This window comes from Notechis scutatus, chromosome 2, assembly GCF_049901735.1.
Source record: "Notechis scutatus isolate UNSWTSFEM ecotype Mainland chromosome 2, rNotScu1.2, whole genome shotgun sequence".
Classification (NCBI taxonomy): domain Eukaryota; kingdom Metazoa; phylum Chordata; class Lepidosauria; order Squamata; family Elapidae; genus Notechis; species Notechis scutatus.
Window position 1 is genome coordinate 93,710,065 of NC_142010.1, and position 25,983 is coordinate 93,736,047.

Genomic DNA, 25,983 nt, shown 5'->3' on the forward strand with positions numbered 1-25,983 from the left:
CAGTAAGGGAAAGGTACTTTTGTGCATACTCAACGCGTTTTTTTTTAACCGCTAAGAGTTACGTTAGCACCTACTGGTTAGTTTATCAGGTTCCACTAGCTTCTCTCGCTTTAAGCCCGATAGGGCAGCCCTGCCAATGCCTCGGTGCAGCTCAGGCACCTCGCGAAGAGGCCAGCCACCTCCGCTTCGCCCATCACCACTCCCCTCGGCAGCCGCCGCCGCTCTTCAAACTTTTGCCCTACCTACCCTGCCAAAGTTCCGAAGTTGCGTGACGTCAGTAAGGGCGGCCGCCAATCCGCGCCGAAGGTTATATTTTGGGGAGGGGAGGGGGGCGTCTCCCGGGTCCGCCTGTTTTGCCGTGCCCAGTCCATGGAGAGGCGGCCGGTTGCGAGCGCCCCCGGGTCTCCTCAAGCTCTGCAGGCTCCGTTCTTGGGATTTGGATCCAGCTGCGGCCGCCGTTGGTTGGGCTGTGCGCGGCGGGCTTGGGCGGTCTGGGGCTGCTGAGCTCCCCCGCCTTTCCCAAGCGGACGATTACCTGGACTTGGCAAAGGAAGATCAGAGCAGAGCTGAGCCGGGCAGGTTGCGCCTTCGGTTGCGAAGAGGGGGACCGGGACGTCCTTCGGAGCTTGTCCTGAGGGGGTAGGAGGAGCAAAGCGGAGCCCCGTCCTGGAGTTTGAAAGATATGCCTTCCGTAGCATCATCCCGTTTCCCCCGGCGGTGTTGAGCTTGGCTGTTGGGGCTCCCGCGTCGGTTTCGGGATCGGATTCAAGTTTTCTCTTTTTCTTCTGAATTCGCTTCTGCCCCCCTCCCTCCCCTTTCTATCCGAAGAGGCGGCGATCATGCTGGGCGCAGGGAACGAGAGTTCGGGGCGCCTCTGTTTGTTTTGGGCTCTGTGGAGCGTGGCGCTTTGGCTGCCTGGCACGGAAGCGTGTCCCAGTAAATGTACCTGCTCGGGATCCGGCGTGGATTGTCACGGATTGGGACTTAAGACGGTGCCCCGAGGCATTCCCAGGAACGCGGAGAGAGTGTGAGTACCGGTCGGAGGTGGGGAGGAGGAAGAGCAGGAAGCGGCGGGTTAAACACCGGCAGGTTGCCTGAAAAGACTTTCTTTTCCCCTGAGGGGCATTTGACAACGCCGCTGGTTAAACTGAAGGAAACCGAGATTTGGGGGTGATTCTACGCTTGATCCCGTGTTTGCCCAAATCGACCCGGCCCTGAAGTATATCCTGGGATGGATGATCCATGGGGCTGCTCATCAGCTTCCTGGCAAGGAAGAGAGTGCCCGTTAAAGAGCCTTTGTTGTATTTATATCTGTGGGTTTGAGGTTTAATCGCATAGCCCTTGTGGGTAAATGTTATGGGAAAGAGAAGAGCCGGGGCAGTGGAGCACATACAACAAGTATGCTTGGCATTTTCCTCACATGATGCTCCCTGGAATGTCTCGTTAGAATCCTCGGCTAGTTTACTTGCATTTCCACCTCAACACTCCACAACCTCTTAAGACTGCAGCTGGGAAGACAACCCATTCTCAGGGCTACTTAGAGGAGTTTGCCACAGCAATTGCAAAGGGGTGGTACTTCAAAGCAGGGCTGCTTTTGCTAGCTAGAATGATTATACAAGAACACCCTGGAACTCACTAGCTCAGTCTCCACAGGTGGCTTTTTTATGAGCTCCATATTGCTCTATATGTGTATGTGTTTATCCACGCACACCTACCTAACAATAGGTCCTATGGAGAGTTATTGCTAGTAGTTGATGGATTGTGCTAAAAGTGTGCCCTTCACAATTCCTGAAGCTGTAGTACCTCAGGAAGAAAAAAAAAGGAATTCCTTATTTGGGATAAGTTTTCCTTTAGAATTTAATGAGTTAATATCAGAAATCAGAACAACTACTTTCATCTAGGAATATACTGTGTATTTTATTGTCAATAGAAGAGATGCTTGCCACCATTGTGGAATAGACTGTCAAAGGTTTTACCTGATCTTTGAAGTGTATAGCGATATACGTTTTTTTAAAAAAGTGCCAAAGGTTTTTTAAAAGAAGGAAATATACTTCTATTCTAGAACGACATACTTTTAAGTCATTCTAAAAAGACTTACCTTGTGAATATGCAAGTACTTACACTGTAACTAGACTACCACTCAGTTCTGTGATTTACTTATTGGTCAGTAGTTAGAATGTTGGCCATACACAATTTACAAAATATGTCTTCCTTTGTACTTATATATGTATGAATAGTCTGCTGACTGACAATAAATGTTCATACTTCATCCATGCAATGAAGTAGGATATATTACGGTGTGTAATGAATGCCTTTGACGTCTTTAATAGACGAACATGAAGTTTGTATATATTGTACACATTGCTCTACTGTATTGTGTTCCTAGCTTAACTGCCAAGTTAATCAATTATTACTAAATCCGTAGTGTCAGTAAAATACCCATTTCTGCTTTTATTAAGATAAGCCTGAGGTCTTGCTTTCATAATGAATATTGGTTGGTTCTAGAACATGTATTCTGTAACTTACTTGTCTAATCCATCTAAATAAATTCCATTGGGAATTACATGGATTTACTTCTAATACATGTCCTTATGACTTAGTTTTCAATTACCACAACAGGTATACAGATCATAATTATCACATTTAATCTAAAATACTGAACTCAGTGCACATTGCAGGTAGAAATGCACTTGAAAATACTTTCCTAGTGTTTAATATGGTCAGTTGCAGCCAGAAGTATCAATCAAATAAGTCTTATTTACATGGAATGGCAGAGATTTTTCAAGCTTATATTGAATGCCCAAGTATGGTACACGGAAAAGAAAGGCTAGTGGATGGTTTAATTTCACCATAATTGCAAAATGCCCCTTAATTCCCTTCCCAGCTTTCAAACAATTAAAATGGAAGTCAAAATATTCCTTCAGTGTAAGATATTTTTGGTGCAAAATTTTAAAGTTCAGTTGAGGGTATAGATTCAAAATGCTGTTGAAAAGATGGCTGAAATAGAAAGTTATAGTTCCATGTGGATTGTAAACTTATGAATGTCCACTCAGTGTTCATACTCAAAAAAATCTGAATTATATTGTAAAATACTAGATTTTGCATATGCATTTCAAGGTTAAATAATAAAGGGAATGGGTGCGTTGATAGTTATCTGAACTATGCTTTGCTACGTTAACACAAAAACACAGAGGCCACAAAGTAGCTGGGCACACTTTAGCTTAGCACTCTACCCTATTCTCCTATTAGAACTTGGACTTTTACTAATATAGCATTCATCCAGGTCAATAGTTTGAGATATGAAGGAAGAAACATCTTCTGAAAGCATTTGTTCATGTTGTTCCTTGCCTTACAAAAAGATCAATAAGAAATGAATACTTAGCACTTGAGCTTTACCTTTTAATTCCAAACTTTTATCCCAAGTTAAATAGAAAATAGATAACTGGTCTGTTTTCTTAATTCTTCTTTTTCTTTCTTTCTTTCTTCCTTCCTTTCTTCCTTTCTTTCTTCCTTTCTTCCTTCTTTCCTTTCTTCCTTCCTTCCTTTCTTTCTTTTTCCTCCTCCTCCTCCTCCTCCTCCTCCTCCTCCTCCTCCTCCTCCTCCTCCTCCTCCTCCTCCTCCTCCTCCTCCTCTCTTGCGAAGCTATGGAAAAACTTAGGGGTTTTTGTGCCTTTGCTTACTCCTAGCAACTGTCTTGAGTAGTCCCAGCTGTTTTCTTGGCAAAATTTCCAGAAGTGGTTCACCACTGCCTCCTTCCTATGGTTGAGAGAGAGAGAGTGACTGGTCCAAGGTCATCCAGCTGGCTTTGTGCCGAAAGGAGCACTAGAACTCACAATCTTCCAGTTTCTAGCATGGTACTGTATCCACTACATCGGACTGTCTCACAAATGAGAAGGCTACCAGTCTATTAATTAATTAGGGATTGAATAAAAATAGTATTGGCAAGCCTTGTTTTCATACTTGTGAGTTTGGATGATTACTTAATTGAAAGAATGCCCATTCTCAAATTTTTGAGGCTAGAAAAAAATTAATGCCTTTAAAGGGTAATACTTTATTGGAAGTTCATGGAATATTTACTGTTAATATTTCATACCCTATATACGCTAAGCTTTCTGTTTATTGAGAGTGACTTTAGATGATCTAGGAGAGATTTTTTTTTAAACAAAATAATGGAATTGTCTAATGGGTTAATATACACTTTTATATAAAAAACTTGAAATATTGAAATGAGAGTTTAGTTGTTCTGTTACAGTATTATACGTAAGTCAGGAAATCTAATAAACTCATACATGGAAGTAAATTCTGTTGTGCATTGCTTCTAAGTAAATGCATAAATTTGGATTATAATTTAGCTGAAAGTATTGCCAATGGAAAAATCATGTCCACAGATTTTCAGTCACCCATGGGTTCCTTTGTGTACAATCACTTAAGATTTTACCAGTCTCAGACATGTGAAAACAAATCCGATAATGTTTCGTGTCAGCACATCATGTGAAAAGTTTTACATGGCCCATAGCTTTCACTAACAAAATGGGAAGGATTTTTATTGGAAGAACTTAATATGAGCCAGGTTTTTACTGCTGCATTAATGTATATAAGTTTGTGTTTTGGAAATTGCATTTAAAACTCTAAATATCATTATGATTCTGTTTTTCCTTAACTGAAGCAAGACATATAAATATATTTCAGATTTAGGCTTGTCTGAACTAAGTTAAGTGCTATGTATGATTGTGTTGTGACCTACAATTTAGCATATTGTTTATGGTTGAAAAATCCATTTTTGCTTAGAAACTAACTTGTATTAGGTTACTTTTTTTTCCAGACTTACTTTTGAATCAGTTATACTAAGCTGAGTGGAACTTATCTTTGAAATAAACATTTTCTTATTGCATGTACAGGTAACCATTGAGATATGATATGTCACTTAGTGAATGTTCAAAGTTACAACAGACACCCGAAAATTACATAGGACCTTGTTTCAAAGTTATGATGGCTACAGCAGCCCTGTGGCCATTCACCCTTATGACCAACTACAGGATGCTGCAGTACCTCACTGACTCTCTCCCTTCCTACACTGCTAGGACCCTGTAGCACTTGGGTCTGCTCCCTACACACCCATCACTCATCGCAATTCCACTTGAAGCTCTCTGGACCCCATGTTGGGGAAGGAGGTTAGTCCACATGTCCCTGGTCTGTGCAGGGGTGACCTGAACACATCCGTTATTTTCTCCTGCCTGCTTGTGGGCTGGGACAAAATGGCGGCTACCATATAAAGTGTTTCACTTTGCTGCCTTAATGAGATAGGCATAGTGCTGCAGAAACCTCTGAAAGCTGCAGAAAGCTTCTACAACATTATGCAGATCTCATTAAGGCAGTAAAATGAAGCAATTGTTGCCTAGCTATGCAGCGGCAACCGAAATACAGCCGCCATTATATTCCACTGACTTGTGGACTGGAACAAAATGGCAGTCGCCAGACAAACTGTTTCATTTTGCTACCTTGACAAGGTCTCCAAAGCATTGCATAAGCTTCTGAATGCTGTAGAAAAACAAAGCAATTTGTCCCTGGCTGTGCGATAGTGACCCAAATGTGGCTGTCATTTTGAGGGTAAGACAAAATGGTTGTTGCTTTGGAAACCACTCTATATGGCTGCATAAAGAAGCAATCCATCCAATGCTCTGGAAGGGCTCTGAAGTGTTCAAAAGATAAGTGAGAAGGACAGTATTTGGCCTGTGGGATGGAATAAGGCTGTAGCATGGGGGGGGGGGGGACTCATGGGAAAAGGCTTGTGGGAATCCAGGGATCAGGAAGCAGAGTTGTTAGGAATGATAGTCACCTAACAGTTGGGTTTGCAATATATAAACCAAGATAGTAATTTAATACTGTATCTTTAAGAGAATGCTGTAATTGTGATTGGCTGAGGTTCTTCCAACAGCCATAAGATGGAGCCAGCAACCTGGTTTCTTTCTTCTTGCATTTCCTGTTTTGCCATATTGCCTGATCATCATTCTTTTGGATTGCTGTGAGTCTTGCAACTGTTAGTAAATTCCGTTTACTGAACTTTGACTTCGTTTTTGGATTATCCCTGGACTGATAATAACTGCTTTAACTGTGTATGATTTGGACTGTTTGTTGGACTTTGTTTACCCATTTACTGGAAGTAAAACCTACAATTTACTATTCAGTGTATCTGTATGCTGGTCGTGTGTTATTCAACTCTCACTACGTTTCCCTGAGTGCACTCATTCTCCTAATGGGGAGTACCTCAACAAGAGCACAGGGCATCTCAGTGACGGAGGCCTTGGGAGTGCCAGGACTGGCAGGCCTGGGTCAGTGCTAGGTCTCCAAGGCCTACTTCTGAAGTGCCCCATAGTACACTTAACAACCTGGGTGTTCATTTAATGATTCATTGGGGGAAGCAGAGATGGGGGGTCATTAGGTGAGATACTTTACTGAACAAACATTGTGGTATGTAACTGTAATGGGCAGGCTCTATTACAGTTGTATCTTAAGGACTACCTTTCGATGTGAGGCTAATGAACTTTGCCTAGAGATTTTCAGCATGTTCAAAAGGAATCTGGAAATCATAACCATCATAGTACTCAAATATATCTTCGAATGTCATTTAGTAGTTAGACAAACTGTATCCATTCTAGCTGATCTTTTATTGTTGTTTTTTTTATCTTTCCGAACAACGATTATATTTGAGACTTTTTAAACAGGCTACTTACAAACTAGGAGATGCATTAGCCCTACTTGTTGATTTGGTCATTACAAATATTAGTTAGGCTTCTATATACTTTTGTGTAATGCAAATATTTCATTTTTGGCTACTTTATCATTTTAAAAGATGAAACCAATACAGATAGTCCTTGACTTGTGACCAAATGTTTAACAACAGTTTGATGTTACAACAGCAGTGAACTTACAAAAGTGACTTATGACTCATCCTTGAAGTGATGACTGTTGCACCACCCCTGTGGTCATGTGATTACGATTTGGGTGCTTGGTAACCAGTTCACATTATGATGGTTGCAATGTCCTGCAGCCATGAGATGACAGTTTGTGATTTTCCCAGGCTGCTTCTAACAAGCAAAATCAATAGGGAAAGCTACCTTTACTTAACAATTACATGATTCACTTAACAACTCCAGTAAAATGGTCATAAAACATTGTCATGATGCCTTGCTTAACAATCACATTAAAGACTGAAATCGAGTCCCAATTGTGGTTGTATGTCAAGGACTACCTGTACCTATTTGCAGTCAAAAAGTTTTCTATAGGTAGTCCTCGACTTAATGACCACATTTGAGTCCAAAATTTCTATTGTTAAATGAGACACTTTTTATGTGAGTTTTGTCCCATTTTACCATCTTTCTTGCCACAAGTGTTAAGAGACTCACGGGAGTTGTTAAGTTAGTAACACGGATGTGCAAAGGTCGCAAAAGGTGATCACATGACGTGGGACACTGAAACCACCATAAACATGAACCAGTTGCCAAGTAACCAAATTTTGCTTATAAAGGCATGGGGTTGCAGCAATGGTCGTAAGTGTGAAAAACAGTCACAAGTCACATTTTTCACTGCCATTGTAACTTCGAACAGTAACTAAACGAACTAAGCTGAGGACTACTGGTGCTGCAAATATGTAAGGATTGTCTTTGGGGGTTTTCTGCTTATAGAATATGTATTGTGCAAAAATAATGGCATCTGCAAATTCTTGTGGTTTTTGTGCGAATGATGAAAGTAGTTTCATTCCACAAGCTCTGCCCATTTACGTATGGGCATAGTCTTGCGGATCCCTGTAGAAAAGGAATGGGCTTCGTCCCAACACTGCTTTTGTTACTTGGATCCTCTTTACCTTTTTCCTGGGCAGGAACAGGTGCTAGGAGAGCTTGAAAGTTTCTATCAGAGCTGAGGCTTCAAGTCTGGATCCCAAGGTTTGTCTTTTGAAATGTAGTTATTGATTGCTAATGTTTGCTAGTTAAAATTGGATTGGACACAACATTCATTCCTCATTGTGATTTGTTGAAAATTGGCTATTTCTGATTCAAGTTGAAAATTTATTTATTTATAAAATTTATAGACTGCTCAAGGTAACTCTGGATGGCTTATAATAGTAAAAGATAAAAACTGCATTCATTAATACATATTATGCCCACCGAGTTTAGTAAAATTTGCTTCTCAGTAAACAAGCTTAGGAATGTTGTGGAAAACAGTGTAGGGAAAAAATACTAAGTCAGCTTCCTACTTTACCTTCCAGCATGAACATTTTTTGGACTGACATAGCTGCATATTAAAAAAAAAAAATCTGTACTTGGACTAGGAGTTAAATATTCAATAAGTCAAACAAAGAATTTTTCTTTTATTAGATAGCGCTAACTGAAATTCTGTAATATAATAACTATGGTACAAATCCCCACATTATCTTTGAGCGGCATAGAAATTTAATTCTCTGTTTCTCTCTTTCTGTGATGTGTGTGTCTGTGCCTTGTTATTTTACTTTCTAACTTATATTGAAAATATCCACAGATTCCAAAAGGTTTCTTTTTAGAAAGCTGCGGACTATTCTGTAGTTACAAATGACCACCTCTGTTTTCCAAGCTGTAAAATGAGAATACAAATGAATGCATATATTACAGTGTACCTAAAGATGCAAAGCAGTATTCTGCTTAACTGTCTCAAAGAAATTATGCACGAGATAAAACAGTGAAATCTTTATAAATTGTGGGTAGGTTACTACCTTGCAATCTGGACACCAGATGCTTACCCTTAAATAACTCAGTGTTGAGTGAAAAGAAGCTGTTGGAGTTTTTGCTTATTTATTGCCTCCTTACTCTTGTTATTTGTGGTCCATTCATCTGTTTTCTGGCATGTTTGGAATATACAGTGGGTGAACCAGGCATGGATAGAGGAGTGGAAGAAGAGAAAAACAGGGATATGTATTAGGTATGGTGATATTTCCCACAGCAATGGAGTTTCACCTCCCAGGCTCTAAATTGAAGTGTTGGCCTGAGAAATTTTCTGGCTGAAATTCAGTCTAATTCTCCTCCACCTTTAAAGCCATCATTTAGACCAGGGGTCTCCAACCTTGGTACCTTTAAGCCTGGATGACTTCAACTCCCAGAATTCCTCAGCCAGCTTAGGTGTTCTCATTATCTGCAGTAGTTTGCTTATGTGAGGGAAGATGTTCTTGGCAAGTTGACGATGGCAGACCCTACTGAGTAGCAAAGATTTTAGTCTGGTGGGTGGAACTTCCTATTCATTGTTCAATGCAAACATGACTGAGGAAGAAACATAAAACGTTTATCATGTTTCTTTGCTGACTTAGTTACACCCTGCATATTCTACCCAAAATGTAGGATGATCAACTCCACTGTAATCTGCTGATGTAAAATGCTTACCGTGCATGTAGTAAGTAGTATGGGTTCCCCAGGAATGAAATCTGCTAGTAATTATTATAAAACAAAATCACTGGCAGAAAGGGAGAGAGTTCTGCCCCTAACATTACATGGCCTACTTTAAGCTTGCCATTAAATGTCAGCCATAATTCGTCCAGAAGGATGGGGATGGTTGCAATGTCACATGTAAGCCTAAATAAACAATGCAGAAATTCCTCAATGAGACATCTCTCTAGCATTAGGGGAGACTAAATACAGAGGGCATAAATGATGTTTAAAACAACAAAAAAGAAAGAAAAAAACCCTTATGATGATTCATATTGTGAACACACACAGAGAATCTATTATTTGCATTTCACAAACCCACAAAAATATTTTCTTTCTCAGCCTTAAAAAAGAAAAAAACAGTCAGATGGAAAGAATACCTTCAGTGTATAAAGAATTTAGCTTCCTGGCCTCTCTGTGCTCTACTCTATCCCCTAGGATGTTCACAAATATCTTGCACATGACCAGATTCTGCTGCTGCCGACTGCTGCATATATCGTCTTCATTTTCTTAGTTGGATTAAGATGTGCTGCTAAAAGCTACAATCTTTAGATATTTCTGCTCACAGAGTGTGGCAACTTTCAAAGCATCGGTAATAATGGGGAACTGCTTGCTACTACAGCCTATTAAAATAAATTTGAACAGGTAGTGCTGTTAATAAAAAGAAAATAGAAGAATAAAGAAGTATAGAAAACAAACTTTCCTTTTATTTGATCTCAAGTTCTGGTGAATTTAGGGAAATGACTTCCCAATGACTTCTTCAAGGATGTGTTTCAATTTCTTAGTGTACTATACAGATCTTGTATTCCATGATAGTCTTCCATCAAAGTACTAACCAGTTCCAGGTGAGTTTAGTTTCCAAATCCAAACAATGTTAGCTAGGAGTTGTTGAAGTTTCTTGAAGGCAGATGACTCATTTACTCTGATATTATGAGTTGCTCTGATAATAATATATACATTATTATATGCAGTTTTCTTGGAAATGTTTTTCAGCAGTGATTCACTTAACAACTGTGGCAAGAAAGGTCATAAAATGGAGCAAATGAAGCACGCACTCACCGAATCGGTTGTTACACTGGTTGAATCACACCACTGCATTTAGCAAACATCTTACTTAGCAACATAAATTTTGGGCTCAGTTATGGTTGTAAGTTGAAGACTACCTGTAAACTTGACTTTTGCTTCTGTCATAAAATTGTAGACAGACTAATGCAAGTTAGTTGAGATATTGATAAAACTGAAACATCCAATTGTTCATAAAACAATGTTTGCTGCCTATTCTCTCCCCCGCCCCCCCCACAAATACTGTAATCTTGAAACAGGAAGGGTCTTTGAATACCAGTTTCAATTGGAACAGGAAAAAAAACACACTTTGATAGAAAAATCTGATTTATATTTCTTTTTATCTCTAACATATTTTTGGCACTGAAAGAATAATTCTTCCTAGAACTGCCCACTGCTCCAATCTTGGAGTTTCTCATAAAGCCAAAGCCTCAGTGACAGCAGAATGGCAAGTCAAAAGTGCAGTTGTTTTTGTCCAATTCTTATTTTGGGTCACCACCTTTTCTTCTCTTAAAACCAATAGGAAAAAAACTAATCCATGCCAGCTCTTGCTGACGTAGATTAAAGGAGAATTTCTGGACATGCCAGGAGAAGCCTCAAAAAGCTTAACATCCTTTTTACCAAGAACTAACCCTGGCAAAGCAAAGCATTGCCCATCAGTTCATTCCTTTTCTTCCATTCCAGGGCTGTAGAATTTTCTAAAAGTCTTGGGGAAACAGTCACATAGCTTCCTTTTTAGGGAAGGCTTATTTTCTATTCTCAGACATGAAGTATGATTTGCTATACACATACAGTACTTAGGGTCAAGACTGTAGCTATAGGATAACTGTGAAATGAGCTCATTTAGAGTTTCTGTACATGCAAATTAAGCTGTTATGAATATATGGGAATAAAGTTGCCTCTTTCTTTTTCACTGTGAATCATGACTGTTGCTCAGCTGGGATTTGTTGGTTCATTCTCCCTCCATTTCCCCAAGGAAACAAGCTGTGCTTTTGAAGTGTGGAAGAATTCATATGTAACATCAGTTTTAAGTAGTTTTCCCATTATTTCTGCCACTTCAGCATGCAGTACTATTGCTGTTGCTTTTTGTGATCTTATTTCTCATATTCTTGCAGAAAAGAAAAGACGACAGTAGGAGCCTAGTGTATTTGTTCTTGATTCTAAATAAAGACAAACCTGAATAAAAAAAAAATAAGTTAGGATTGGTACAGACTGTGATGGTCTGTGATTATGGTTTTGACTAATGAAGAGCTTGATAAATTGTGACTCCTACTTTGGGTGACATGCTAAACAAAATTTTCCCAATTTGTTTGAAGAATGAAGACTTTGTGGACCAGCATGCAGCTTTTTCGCAACCAGCCAGAATTCTGGACATTTCTGATTGAATGTGAATAATGTTTGTTTCACCAAGCAAGCATATATGGTTTGCTGTATATGGCTATTTTGATACAGATTCTTCGAGAAAGAGTTTTTATAGAATTTCTGTTAAGTGTTTTTAAAAGTTATTAAATAGATTCTTGTGTATTATGAATCTTTGGCCTCAGCTTGTTAAACATTGATCTGTAGTGATTTTTAGGTCTTCAGATGGAATTGTAGTGCAGCCTGACTGGTGCAGTCTTTGAAGTTGTGGTGGATACAGGAGAAGAATTCTCTGAAGACTCAGAGAAACGTATTGGCAGCAGCAGTGTTCCTTTCTGGCAGACATAAAAACATTGTTCCATTTTGCTCACTTCTATTGGCCAATAAATAAAGGCATCATTTCTGCCAATTTTCAGAACTGTTGGTGGTTATAATTTGATTACAGTCACAATGGAATGCATAAGTTTAGGGACCATTGCAAATGCTTAAGTGTTCTTTATAATTCTATAAAGAGATATTTCTGTTGGAAATTTCTGGATTTTAGAGCATTTTAGCTTTCATTTTGTTTTTTTTGTATGAATTTCCTAATGTCAATAATATATACATACATGACATTTCTTTTAGAATGGTGTGAGTTCGAGAATGGAAATAAATAATGATTTTACAACTGATTATCCCTTGTGCCGCCCTTTTACAGAACCTCTCTTTCAACTTAGATTCTGAACTTAAGTTTTGAACAGTTGGCTTTAGGCATACTGACTGTAAAGTTTTTATGTGGTTTGGAGTGTGAGGTTACATAAATACTGAAATGCATTCTTGGATCAACTGAATGAAGTTCTTTTGACTCTGGGAAAATGTCATATTGCAGACTGATTTGTTTCATTTCATTACAATGCTGGACTAGAACTTTGACAGTGAGCTGAATGTGTATTTGCTGAGGAGTGTTAGTTGACGCATGAAGTTACACATAGGCTTATACACCTTTTAAAGGAGTATTGAGAAAGAAGAAGATGAGAAATTATTTAATGAATTGTGTAGAACAAATAAATCGTGTGTTGTAAAATATGGAGCTAAGTAGAGAGAGAAAAAATCAGAGGGCTGAATCACAAATACATGCCACTGACACCTGTAGGAAACCTCTGAGGATTGCTTCTGTGAAGAGAACTTTCCTGCTATGATATAGTTCTGCCAGATACAGAAGAGTGCTTTAGTCAAAAATAGAATAGCCCTTTGTACCAGCATCATTATATTCAGGTAATTGGATATTTCCAGTTACTTGAAAGTTTTCTTTACCTGTGACAGAGGTTCCTTTTTTTTCTTCTACCCCATTCCTGGAGTGCTTTTTAAATTTATTTTGAATTTCTCCAGGTGAAATTTAGAGCTTATCTTACCGTTGTGACTTGGAGGAGTTTGTTGATAATGCATGTGTGTGTGCACATACACACGCCCCACACTAAATGTCTTTTTTTATCACTGTGAAGCCTGCTTGGCTGCCTTTGCTGCTAGTCTGAAGAAATCACATGGAAAGAGTTTTCTCATGAATGAATGACTGAAGTCGTAATGTCTCTCCTTGGGATTTAAATGAAGGCGGAGAGCCAAGAAGTCTGAAGATTGCTGGAGAAAGGATTGAGAAGTGAAAAACAGTGCATTTGCTGCTCTTCCTTGCTCATCTTGCATTTAGAATAGAATAGAATAGAATAGAATAGAATAGAATAGAATTCTTTTATTGGCCAAGTGTGATTGGACACAGAAGGAATTTGTCTTAGTGCAAATGCTCTCGGTGTACATAAAAGAAAAGATACATTCATCAAGAATCATAAAGTACAACACTTGATAATAGTCATAGGGTACATAAGCAATCAAATCATACAAGGAAACAGTCCATATAAATCGTAAAGATACAAGTGACAAAGTTACAGTCATATAGTCACAAGTGGGAGGGAATGGACGATAAGGAGTGATGAGGATATTAATAGTAATAGTAGTGCAGACTTTGTAAATACAGTAGTTGGACAGTGTTGAGGGAATTATTTGTTTAGCAGAGTGATGGTGTTTGGGGAAAAACTGTTCTTGTGTCTAGTTGTTCTGGTGTGCAGTGCTCTGTAGTGTTGTTTTGAGGGAAGGAGTTGAAACAGTTTATGTCTGGGATGTGTGGGGTCTGTAAATATTTTCACAGCCCTCATTTTGACTCGTGCAGTATAAAGGTCCTTGATTGAAGGCAGGTTGGTAGTAATTGTTTTTTCTGCAGTTATTGTAAAGCTACATCTAAACTATGAGAATTTCACAAGAAATACCTTCTCCTTTAAAAATAAATAAATTACATAGCAAATTATTTTTCATTAAACTCAAAGAGAATGATAAGAAATGCAAAATAAACATTTGGCATAATGGCATATATGGTGGCATGGCCCTGTTGGCACAGTGGCTAGAGTGCAGTATTGTATGTAAACTTTACCTACAGCTGGAGTTCAATCCTGATGGAGCTTAAGATTGATTCAACCTTCCATCTTTCCAAGGTTGATAAATAAGGACCCAGATTGTTGGGGGCAATATTCTTACATTCTAAACCTCCCAGAGAGTGCTGTAAAGCACTCTGAGGCGGTATATAATTGCTATTACTATATATATAGCTTTCTGGTCTCAGTTGGTCCTTATGCATAGCTTGTATAGGTAGTCCTCAAGTTATGACCACAATTGTGCCCAAAATTTATGTTGCTAAGTGGAACATTTGTTAAGTGAGTTTTGCCCCATTTTATTACTTTTCTTGCCACAGTTGTTAAGTGAATCATTGCATTTGGTATCTTAGTAACACAGTTGTTCAGTGAATATGGCTTCCCCATTGAATTTCCTTGTCAGAAAGTCACAAAAGGTGATCACATGATCCCAGGACGATCATAAATATGCAACCGTCATAAATATGAACCAGTTGCTAAGCATCTGAATTTTGATCATGTGACCATGGGGATGATTCAGTGGCCATGAGTCAAGTGTGAAGAACGGTCATAAGTCACTTTTTTCAGTGCTGTTGTAACTTTGAATGGTCACTAAATAAACTGCTGTAAGTTGAGGACTATTTATGAGAAAGTGCTCTGAATAGACATGGCAAGAGACTTCGTTATCAATTTTCTTGTGCTGCAAGTCTTCTCTGATGTTTTGAAAATGATGTGGCAGGAACTTTGGGGAATTACTGTAGTAGGGAGATGCTTCTTAAGTCAACAGAAGCTTCTGTGGGATCATTAGAAATCCATGGTGACATAGTGGTTAGAATGGAGTACTGCAGGTTACTTCTCCTGACTGCCGGCTACCAGCAGCTCAGCAGTTTGAATCCCACCAGGTTCAAGTTTGACTCAGCCTTCCATCCTTCTGAGGTGGGTAAAATGAGGACCCAGATTGTTGGGGGCAATTATGCTGATTCTGTAAACCACATAGAGTGGGCTGTAAAGCCCTGTGAAGTGATAAATAAATCTAACTGCTATTGCTATTATTATATACACACAATAGTGAATGGAACCAGAAATAGTTGTTTGATAGCTAGGTATCACTTTTTCCCCATTTTGTTGGTTATTCCTAGCATTGTCAGCTAAAATAAGCTGAAGTTTTTTGCATGATACAAAATCACCACAATTGATAAAAAGATGATGTGCTTGAACAGTCTGTGGTTTTCCTTTATGTCCTGTTTAAACTGCTTGATAAAATCCATCCGTCTCTTTATAAAGGCCAACCTGGTAAATTAGTAACTGAAGTGTTTCTACTGTGGTAAATTGGTAGGTTTTTTTTTTTTTTTTTTTAAATGCTTATTTGAAAATGTTGCAGTATCATGTTTTATTATTAGGCAAATTAAAAATTAAGTGTTGCTGCAGATGAAGGTGGATGTTAATCATTTGTGGCTCATTTCTGACTGTAGCTGACACTTGTTTCCTAACAGCTTTTTAGTTGAGATTTGATTTTTTTTTTTTTTGCATAAATTGTTATCCTTCTGCGCTGTTATTTAAAAATGTAAGGAAACTCCTGGTTTTCATTTTGACAGTTAAGCAAGAATACAGTCATCTTTGGCTTGGTAACAATTTTAAAACATAGAAAATGCATATGGATGTAATCAGTACTATAGATAGGGCATTCTAATATACTTAAGGGTGTTTTCTGCAGTAGTGGAACAGATCTGCAGATGCTTAAGGGTTTATATGGGCTTTTATTGTTCTCCATCATTAAAATTCAATGAATTCAACAGGCTGTACATGGTACATTTGTGATTATTATTTACCATTATAATCCACATTTTTCCAAGGAGCTGAAGGCAGCACACATGGTTCTCAACCTCCCTCAGTGTTATTTACCAACCATTGTGTAAGTTAATATGCAAGACAGATTCACTTCAGATGTATCTACATTTTATTAAACCAGGATACAGTAAAGCCTTGTTCCAATGTGGCCATCCTTCTGTTGTTCTTCCTTCTTGCAATCTTGGTGTACCACAAATGAAGGGTTAATTAATTAAATTATCTTTTTGCATTCAAACTAGAAAAAAATTGCTATCGTATCGGAAAATTCCACAGTCAACTTTGCCTAAGAAAACTATTGTACTCTTCTGGATTAGCACACATTTTCACAAAGGTTTTCCCATTTTCCACATAAGAAACCTTTGACCAGGTCAGTTGATAACAAAAATTACCTAATTAATAGTGACCTTTTTTTTCTGATCCAAAAGGCAATGAGAAGTTTTACAAATCCTACTTATTAGGTCCAGAAGATACCAGATCAATATACTGATTTTGCAAATTGGGTATCTTAAAGTTGATGCAGTGGGCAGGCCCAAGATTCAAGCATATCTTAGCTTAATAAGTTGAGATACATATGTCCAGACTTTGCCTATTCTGGCTTGGGGACAACAAATAAGCTCCATGACTGAAGTCCTTCTTAAACATTATGAAGTCCAAAATGTAAAGAAATGGGACATGCTGATCTATGACCAATATACATGATTGGGATATGGGATGTAATAAATTCTGGAGATATCGGCAGGGAATAATGAGGCGAGAGAAGCTAATCGGTTACCAACGGTTTATTAACACTAACAGTGAACAGTTCAACTGACCATACGGCAACAACAAATAGGGAGTTTGACAGCTCTTACATACTAACTGCTTCGGCCAGGCAGCCAATCAACTCTCAAGATAGAGTCCTCTGTCTGCTCCGGACTGGAGTGAAGACTTCGGACACGACAGGATGTGTATCCTAACTTTACTTCCTCTGATCTCTCTAGAATTGATGAGACAAGAATGAAGAAAGATTGCAACCATGTTCGATCAAAGGGAATTGCAATCTTCTATACAATGAGAAAGCTTGCATAGGCATTTGGTAATAGTGAAGAGAGTCATGATTTTCATTTTTTTCCTGCAAGCAAAAGGTGGGAAGAGGCACTGAGTTTAAACTCAAATACATATATCATGGGTGTCAAACTCAATTGCATCATATGACGTATCGTGATGTATTGCAACATTTTTTGCCTCTGCGGAGCTGGGCCTACACATGATGCGTCCAGCCTGTGGCCCACCAGTTTGACACCAGTTTGGTATTCAGCAGGTTCTGACCAGTTCTGGAGAACTGGTAGCGGAAATTTTGAGTAGTTCAGAGAACTGGCAAATATTACCTCTGACTGGAGATTTTACAGTATCCTTCCCCTGCCATGCCCACCAAGCCACACCCACAGCACCGGTAGTAAAAAAAATTGAATCCCACCACTGCCCTGAATATATGATTTGGGCAACAGGCTAACAAGGCTTTCATCCCAATGTATAATATGGATTCCTTACTAGCTGTACCATTTCAAGGATTTGGTATCTTAAGTCAGATTACTTTTAATGTAACATTCCTACTCCAACCATCCTACCAAGGCCCAATCCAACATTGTAGGCTGCTGGTAATAAACCACTTGCAATTAGATTATTGTTTTCCAGAGGTTACTCTTATCAGGAATCTCAATCTATCCTCCTTGTGCTCCTAAAAGAGATGTAATTGATACTTAAATGTCCACTCCATCTAACTCACTTGTTTCATTCCTACTCCTTAATATTACAATCTGGTATGATTCTGTGAAGCTGATTATTGGAAGAGGCATAGCAAACCAAAGAAAAGCTTCTGCGGAATTAAACTGCATAATACAGAGTAATATAAGTTGCTGAAAATCAAAAGACGGAAAGAAATACTTGTGCTTTGATTCTATTAACTCCCAGGATTGCAGGAACTTGCAGTTGTAAATATGAGAGTGCTTTGGAACGTGTTTATTTATTTTTGAATAATGAAGTTTTGTTTCATTAGATTTGGTTGTTTGGTTGTTTGGGACAGTTTGGGATGTCCACTTATTGCATACAGCAGAAACAGACTATTGAATCAGTAAGAGTTTGATGCTGCATATTTCTTCTTAAATTGTTATGAGGGAAGTCATGATTCTGTATCCTTGGGAAGAAAAAAGTGTCAATTTATTTAAATGTATAACCCTTCACAGAAAGGACAACTTTACACTTTATTATTATTATGGTTGGTTGCACAGTCAGCCAAATCTTTAGACTGGCTATATTAACTTTAGTATTTGGCATTTTTATCCATCTATTGAATCCTTCCTCAGGATCAGAAATAGGCAGATGATGTTTGATGTTATTGTTGCAGAGTATATATAAACTGTTCCAAGTAAAATTGCTTTTTTGCAATTGGCTGGTGGTGATTTTTCAGTCAGAAATTGTTATATATCTTTCTAAACATTGCCTAAAAGTTTCAACTGACCAAGGCCATAATAGAAAGCAAAAGTCTATTATTTTGTTTTTATCTTATTATTGTTCACTGCCCAGAGTTTCCTTCTGTTATATAAATTAGATTAATAAAGAAATAAATAACTTTGTCTTATAATTAAGATATAATTTATAGTATTGCCTTATGCCTTAATATATTATGAACCATAATTTTTGTTTCTGTTTTTCAATGGCTTCAGTTTTGTTAAATACCTTTAAAATTTATAGGACATGTTTTATTTAGGAAAATGGATATAAATTGTTCATTATAAGCTTTTAATTATATATTATTATATATTAGTCATATTTTAGATTTTCTGGCTATCTGCCTGTATTTTACTCAGTGTGGATATCCACCCATCCACCCACCCATCCACTATCCATCTATTTTATATTCCTTTAAACTTGCATTTGTACTGTAGTATCATTCCTTTATTCTTTTGAAATGAATAATGATGATGATGATGACGAAGAAGAAGAAAAGTCAGTTCTGAAGTTAGTACTGGGGTAAGCCATAATTAGCGGACCATAATCAAACAAGTTCAGCTACTTTTGGTTATTTTAAGCCTAATTTTACCTGAAGCTCTGTAGAACATATGTTTTATTTATTTATTTATTTGATTTGTCAATCGCTTACAAGATAATAGGTATAAGGATAAACATAGTTATGAATACAAGAAATGAGTACATATAAGAAATATAAAAGAAACAATAGGACACGGATGGTAGGCACTTTGGTGCGCTTATGCACACCCCCTACAGACCTCTTAGTAAAGGGATGAGGTCAATAGTAGAAAGCCTAAGGTTAAAGTTTTTGGGGTTTGGGGAAGAAACCACAGAGTCAGGTAGAGTATTCCAGACATTGACCACTCTGTTGCTGAAGTCGTATTTCCTGAAATCAAGTTTGGTGCGGTTAACCTTGAGTTTGTATCTATTGTTTGCTCTTGTATTGTTATGGTTGAAGCTGAAGTATTCGTTGACCGGTAGGACATTGCAACATATAATTTTATATACTATACTTAGATCGGACCGAAGGTGGCATAGTTCTAGGTTTTCTAGGTCTAGAATTTCGAGTATGGTGTCATAAGGTATTCTGCAATGAGTAGAGGAGTGCAGAACTCTTCTTGTGAAATATTTCTGGACTTTCTCAACTGTGTTAATATCGGATACGTAATGTGGGTTCTAGACTGATGAGCTGTATTCGAGTATTGGTCTGGCAAATGTTTTGTATGCCCTAGTTAGTAGTGTGATATTACCAGAGAAAAAGCTACGTAGGATTAGGTTAACAACTCTTAATGCCTTTTGGCTATGTAGTTACAGTGTTACATGTTACATCAGGGTTAGTATCACATTAGAAAGTGTGCAGTTTGGAGTGCTCTTCCATAGTTTTGTTTTGTTTCCTCACTCAGCATACTTTTTTCTAATGAGATCTTTGGAGAGTCTCATCTTTACTTTTTCCTTCCAGAATCTATTTTGTACCTCTGCAAATCTGAAATCGCTGAAATATCCTTCTTATATATAAATCCTACCCTTTTCCCTACCATTTGACCTAAACATAACTTATTGAGGCTATTTTGAAAATATATGATAACAGCATTCAAACTTGCTGAAGATAAATTACTGCAGAAGGACAACTCAAGCTAAACATGGATAACCTCAACCAGTATGCTATTAAGTCTTTACAGAGAATGGTATCAATTATCTGGCTGTTGCTTAACTTAGAGGATAAATAATTGGTTTAGAGGAAAATCTGGTCAGAGCTAGAAATATTGACACAATGGATGCCAAGGGTTACTTCCTCTGTGGGTATGAGATGCTTCCAAATAGGAAGAAACCAGAAGGATAGGCAGATAATTGTGGGTTTTCTTTTTCATTTTAGCAACTAAAACTTTGAAAAACCCTTCTTCTGCCTGTAATGATCCACCACAGCAGCCTCTAGCATTTTCACTTCTGCTAGTTTCAATAGCCAAGCTGGCAGACAGGTTCAATGAAGTGATTTTTGGATTATATTTCTCTTCTTTCTGTGGACTTTGGCTAATGCAAAATAAAATATGACGCTTTTTTTCCCATAGTAACTTCTGCTGGAATTACACCAGTCTTCAATATGCTTCTGCTATCTTGGGGAATGCTTCAGCCTGCTTTTACTGGCCATTAGGAATTCTTCCCAGGAATTGATAGAACACAATGAGGTGATTTTATTTTAGTTGCTTAATAGTTAAAAAATAACACAAAAATAAAATAGAAATAAAATTAGATAAAATAAATATGGCCTGCACAGGAATCATCATCATCATCATCATCATCATCTGACATTGATTGAGATGGGCAGCTATATGAACAACAATGACTTTGAGCAAGTCCAATGGAATCATATCATTCCTCCTGAGGTCCTGCTTAATCTTGTGACCAAACCACTATTACGGTATCTTGGCTGAAATAAGAGAGTAATGCTACTACTAAATGTTATTTGCCATTGTTAAATTGCAGCTAACAGTATAACAGAAGAGGATAAATGAAATTTGAATATTTACTAATTTAAATGTTAGCTCCAGGACTACTTTGGCACTTGTTGATCACAGTAAAACCTAAGCAGATCTTAACAGTCATAATCATAAAACATAGATTCTTCTTGATATGACCTCATCTACTGGGATAAGGGAAAAGGAGACATAACAGCATTGTTATGTCTAAGGTCCCCTCTATTAAGCACTGCCATATAATTGACCCAAGCAGTATTCCTTTCTTATTGCAGCACCTCTTAATCAGCATCCCTCTTGAGGCCGCACTGGCAGTGCCCCTGTTGTTCTTCAATAGAACCTTGAAATCTTGGCTTTCCTCCATGCCCTAAGTTAGGACAGTGTGTACATCTCTGTCAAAGGTGCTTTTTGTATTTACATGTCAGACTATCTCTTCCCTGGACATGACAGTTTTTACTAGAGATCAGTGGTGGGATTAAAAAAAGATTACTACCAGTTCTGTGGGCATGGCTTGGTGGGCATGGCTTGGTGGGCGTGGCAGAGGAAGGATACTGTAAAATCCCCATTCCCTCCGCACTCCTGGGGGAAGGTTATTGCAAAATCCCATTCCCTCCTCATCCCACTAACCTGCTTTCCAGCTCCGTTCTCCTGTGCAGGGCAACAACAAAAAAAGACCCAGCTGATCAGCTGGGACTTGGGAGGCACAGAATGGATGGGGGCAGGGCCATCAGAGGTGGTATTTCTGGTTCTCCGAACTACTCAAAATTTCCACTACCGGTTCTCCAGAACTGGTCAGAATCTGCTGAATACCACCTCTGCTAGAGATATTAAAGCATGATTGCTTTTTTAATTGTTATGGAACCACTGATAAGTGGCCACTCCTAAAAATGTAAATGTACATATAAATAAATGTCAACACTGACAAATATACCATCAGTCAATTGCAAAAGGCAGCTTTACTTGGAACAGCTTACATCCTGTGACAATTCTTCTAACACCATAAAACCTCAACATCTGCCTATCCCAGGTCCTTGGGAAGGACTCGAAAGATGGATAAAAATGTCAAATCCATTCTGAACATCTGGCTGACTGTGTGACAAATCACCAATTAATATTATATATAAGCAATTTACCACAAAGATTAGTACAGTGGATTGGAATTAAATCTCTATTCACTCATGCAGTGTTTGGATATCTTAGCAGAACTGCTTTGAACTCTAAAACAAAAAGTTGTCTGGTGGCTTGTTCTTACAACCATTCTCTGGGGTATTGAGGTTGACAGCCCAGAGACTACCTTTGGAGGTTTAATTTGTTATAGAGTTGTAAAATGAAGCAATTTATGTTTTTGCCTCTTGCTATCTAATGAGATTCTATCAAGGGAGTGGGAAACATAAAAAAACAAACTGCTAAACTGTTATCAGACAGTGGTTAAAATCATGATTCTTTTCTATTTATTTTGTTGGAGATGTCTTTACATGGTTGGCAAATCATGTTAATAATAATGGCTGCAGTGGGTGCATTTAGCATAACTTTCTTGTAAAAACCTTTCATTTGAGACAAGCAAAGTATTTTTTCTTTTAGCTCAGAGTCCTCACTATCCAAAGCTCCATCAACATCTAACCTTAGAGGTAGAGGACCTGGCTCACATCCTATTTAACTGTTGCCTGTATAAGAGAATGAGAGACAGGTATCTTGGTCTATATATCAGACGAATGACCCATTGGGATACCCATATCAAAATATCTTACCTTATGTACTGCCAGAACTTGAAAATAACATTTAAAATAGCACAGTATTTAAACAAAATGATTCGGTTGAGATCTGCATATGTGGGATTGATTGGGGTAGATTGGAAGGGCGACCCCGAAATATAATGTTATTATATTTTATCTATATTTTAAATTATTGTACATTATTACAATTTTATTTTGGATTGTATTTTATTACTATTTCATCTTAAATCGTATTTTGTCTAGATTCCAATTTAAATTGTATTTTATCAAGTTCCATTTTAAATAGTATTTTATCAAATTTCATTTTGAATTGCTTTTATTAAATTTTAGTAACAAGTTCTTGCTGGAACTTTATATTTTGATATGGCCCAAGGGCTAATCAATAAAGACTTATTATTATTAACATCTAACCATGATAAATTATTTTTATCAAGCTGTTTACTGGAGTTTAATGTAGATGTGGTGATTCACATTTAAACCTTTGTTTTCTAACCTATTCTGAAAGAAGTTAGAAGAATATTTTAATGCTGATTGAAGCTTGCATAGGCCCACCATGCAAGTTTCAGGAAATAGCTATTATATGAAACAAAAGATGCACTGTAACCCAGTGCCAAGCCCTCAAGAAGAATGGTTGAGAGCAGTATGCTTAATATTGCTTAATGGCACAAATATGTTGAAACAGCAATATAATAAAAACAGTGCAAGTGGGATTTGAAAAGCTAATGGGAAAATATTAACATGAGAATGCATCTGGATGAATGGGTGGGAATTTAAGTGTCCTCATATTCTCCTGGCATCCACAATGGTAGCTCTGGTTCTTATTAGAACAATTTGGAAGTCAACAAACTGCTGACCTTAATTAAGAAGCTTTTCATAATTTTTCATCTTCTTCCTATAGTGGTTCCTTACTACATAATCAGGAGCTTGTCTGAGCTTGGAAAAAAAATGTTCAGCATGTTCAGAACACTCACAATTTAAAAACGTTGTAGGTCTAAATGATTACCAAATCAGGAAAAAAAAATCAGCAATGGGTGTTATAGTCTTCTGCAGAAAAAGGAGATCATTTTCTGGATCAGTCTAATCAGATGAAATCTGTCCAGTTGGTTCAAGTCCAGGTATACAATTTAATTCTTGATTGATGCCTGAAAGGAAAAATGCCAAACAGTAATACTTGACTTTTGATGGGAAAAGGTAAAGATAGTCTTCCTTTAGTGACTGCCTTGTGAATTTCATCTAGGATTTTCTCTAGGAATGTGTGCTTGATGGTTTTAACCCAGAAAACTCAAGCTGAAAGATCTAAAAACCACTGAGCTTAAGAGATGTGCCCAGCATGGTCTTTTGCAAAAAAAGAAGAGGAAAAAAATGCTAATGGAAGTCCAATTTTTTTCCTTTGGAACTGAGGGTGATCCATGCACCAGGCTTGACCAGGAACTTGGGAAAAGGTGCATTTTAAGATGTTGCAGGTCAACGACTTCCATTAGCATTTTTCTTCTTCTTCATAATGGGCCAGTGAATGGCCTTACAGGAGGAAGAAAATGGTGACAGTCATCTGACAAGATGGAGCACAAGGCTGTGAGGACAGCTGGACTGGAGCTTCCTAGCCATTTGGGTCATTGTGTGTGTGGGAGTGGCTACTTTGTACTACGGCATTCCCTTGGAGTCTCCTTGGTGCTTGGAACTTCCCACAGGGCCACTGCTTTGTGCCTTTCATGCTGTGCTGTTGGAATGTCCTGAGTATTTAAGGGCATAAATGGGATGGAGGAATAGGCAGATGGAATGATATGCAGTGATAAATGTGGGTAGGCTATCTAACATCTGAACTTTGATCGTGTGACTGCAGGGGGGGCTCCAATAGTTGCACAGTTTCTATGTTCCTTCATTCAGCACAATCATACGTTTGAATGGTCACTGAACAAATGACTATTAAGCAAGGACTATCTCTACTAGATATTAACCCTCTGATTGAACTCCCAGTGGCCATATTCAATGTTTTCATACCAATACATGATTGAGATTAACAAATGAGGCCAATGACATTGTTCAAATCATTAAATCACTGTTTTAAACTGAAAAAAAAACCTACCATGATCATCAAAAAGATTTAACGTATTTCCCGAATATTTGGTCCTTCTATAAAGTTTAATCGTTTACTAAGCTATTTAAAATATTACAGTGGAACCAACATAACTATTGGCTCCCGTCTGTCTCTTTCAATTTTGATGCAAAATTCACAATATTAATTCATTCCCACTACAGAGACTATGGAAAATGATCTGGATGGAGATCTGAACGAGCTCTGTTACCAAGACAAGTTGTAAAGCCTTTTAATGTTCCAGAATGTCCAGATAACATTTGGAAGTGTCTCAGATAGGCAGAGGTGTTATTCAGCTGGTTTGGACCAGTTCTGGTGTACTGATAGTGGAAATTTTGAGTAGTTTAGAGAACTGACAAATACCATCTGGGTTGGCCCTTCCCACCAGCCCCCGCTGTTACCTCTCCTAAATTCCCTTTATTTTTAGCTTTATTTTTAGTGGCAGAGTGGATTGCCGTGCCTCAGCTAAGCTAAAAAACAGCACAGCTCACCAGGGTTGATACAGAAGGCGGCCTTTGTGCCCTGTGCATGCATGCTAAGCACAATCTCAGAACTGGTAGGAAAACATTTGGAAACCCACCACTGTAAGATAGGCACCTCAGTAATTCAGATTCTGTTGTTATTACAAAACACAATAAAAGTAGTTTTACCTTTTCTGTGGAGTTGATTTGAACCCACTAGTCTACCAAGTGGACTGAGACTCACAAAACATAAATGGATTGTCAACCACCATTTAGCAATCCTCTTTAATCTGAGGAATTTATTTTAAATGTTATTAATAACTTCTGGAAAGTTTATCAAACTATTGTTTTTCTACATCCTTTCTTACCAGTTGAAATATTTAATTTATTCTAACATATTGATACCCAAAATCAATCTGTGTAATTTGTGCTAATTTAGAGATATATTAAATATATATTTAAAAAACCCAGTACCATATTTAGCAAATTCAACTAAAATGTTTAGATTTCATGAGTTTGTCTTACTAGGCATGCAGTGGTTCCCGCATCAATTTAAAAGCAATAAGGGACA

The 25,983-nt window shown here is 38.0% G+C and overlaps 1 protein-coding gene across 1 annotated transcript in view; it reads left to right on the plus strand.

The window, feature by feature from the left end:
* Positions 1–383: 383 nt before the first annotated feature.
* SLIT3 (slit guidance ligand 3) overlaps positions 384–25,983 on the plus strand; it is a 519,460-nt gene continuing 493,860 nt past the window's right edge. The window contains exon 1 of the mRNA XM_026688600.2: positions 384–1,027. Coding sequence (XP_026544385.2) covers positions 840–1,027 — 188 coding nt within the window. The 5' untranslated portion in view covers positions 384–839. The remainder of the gene's footprint in view (positions 1,028–25,983) is intronic.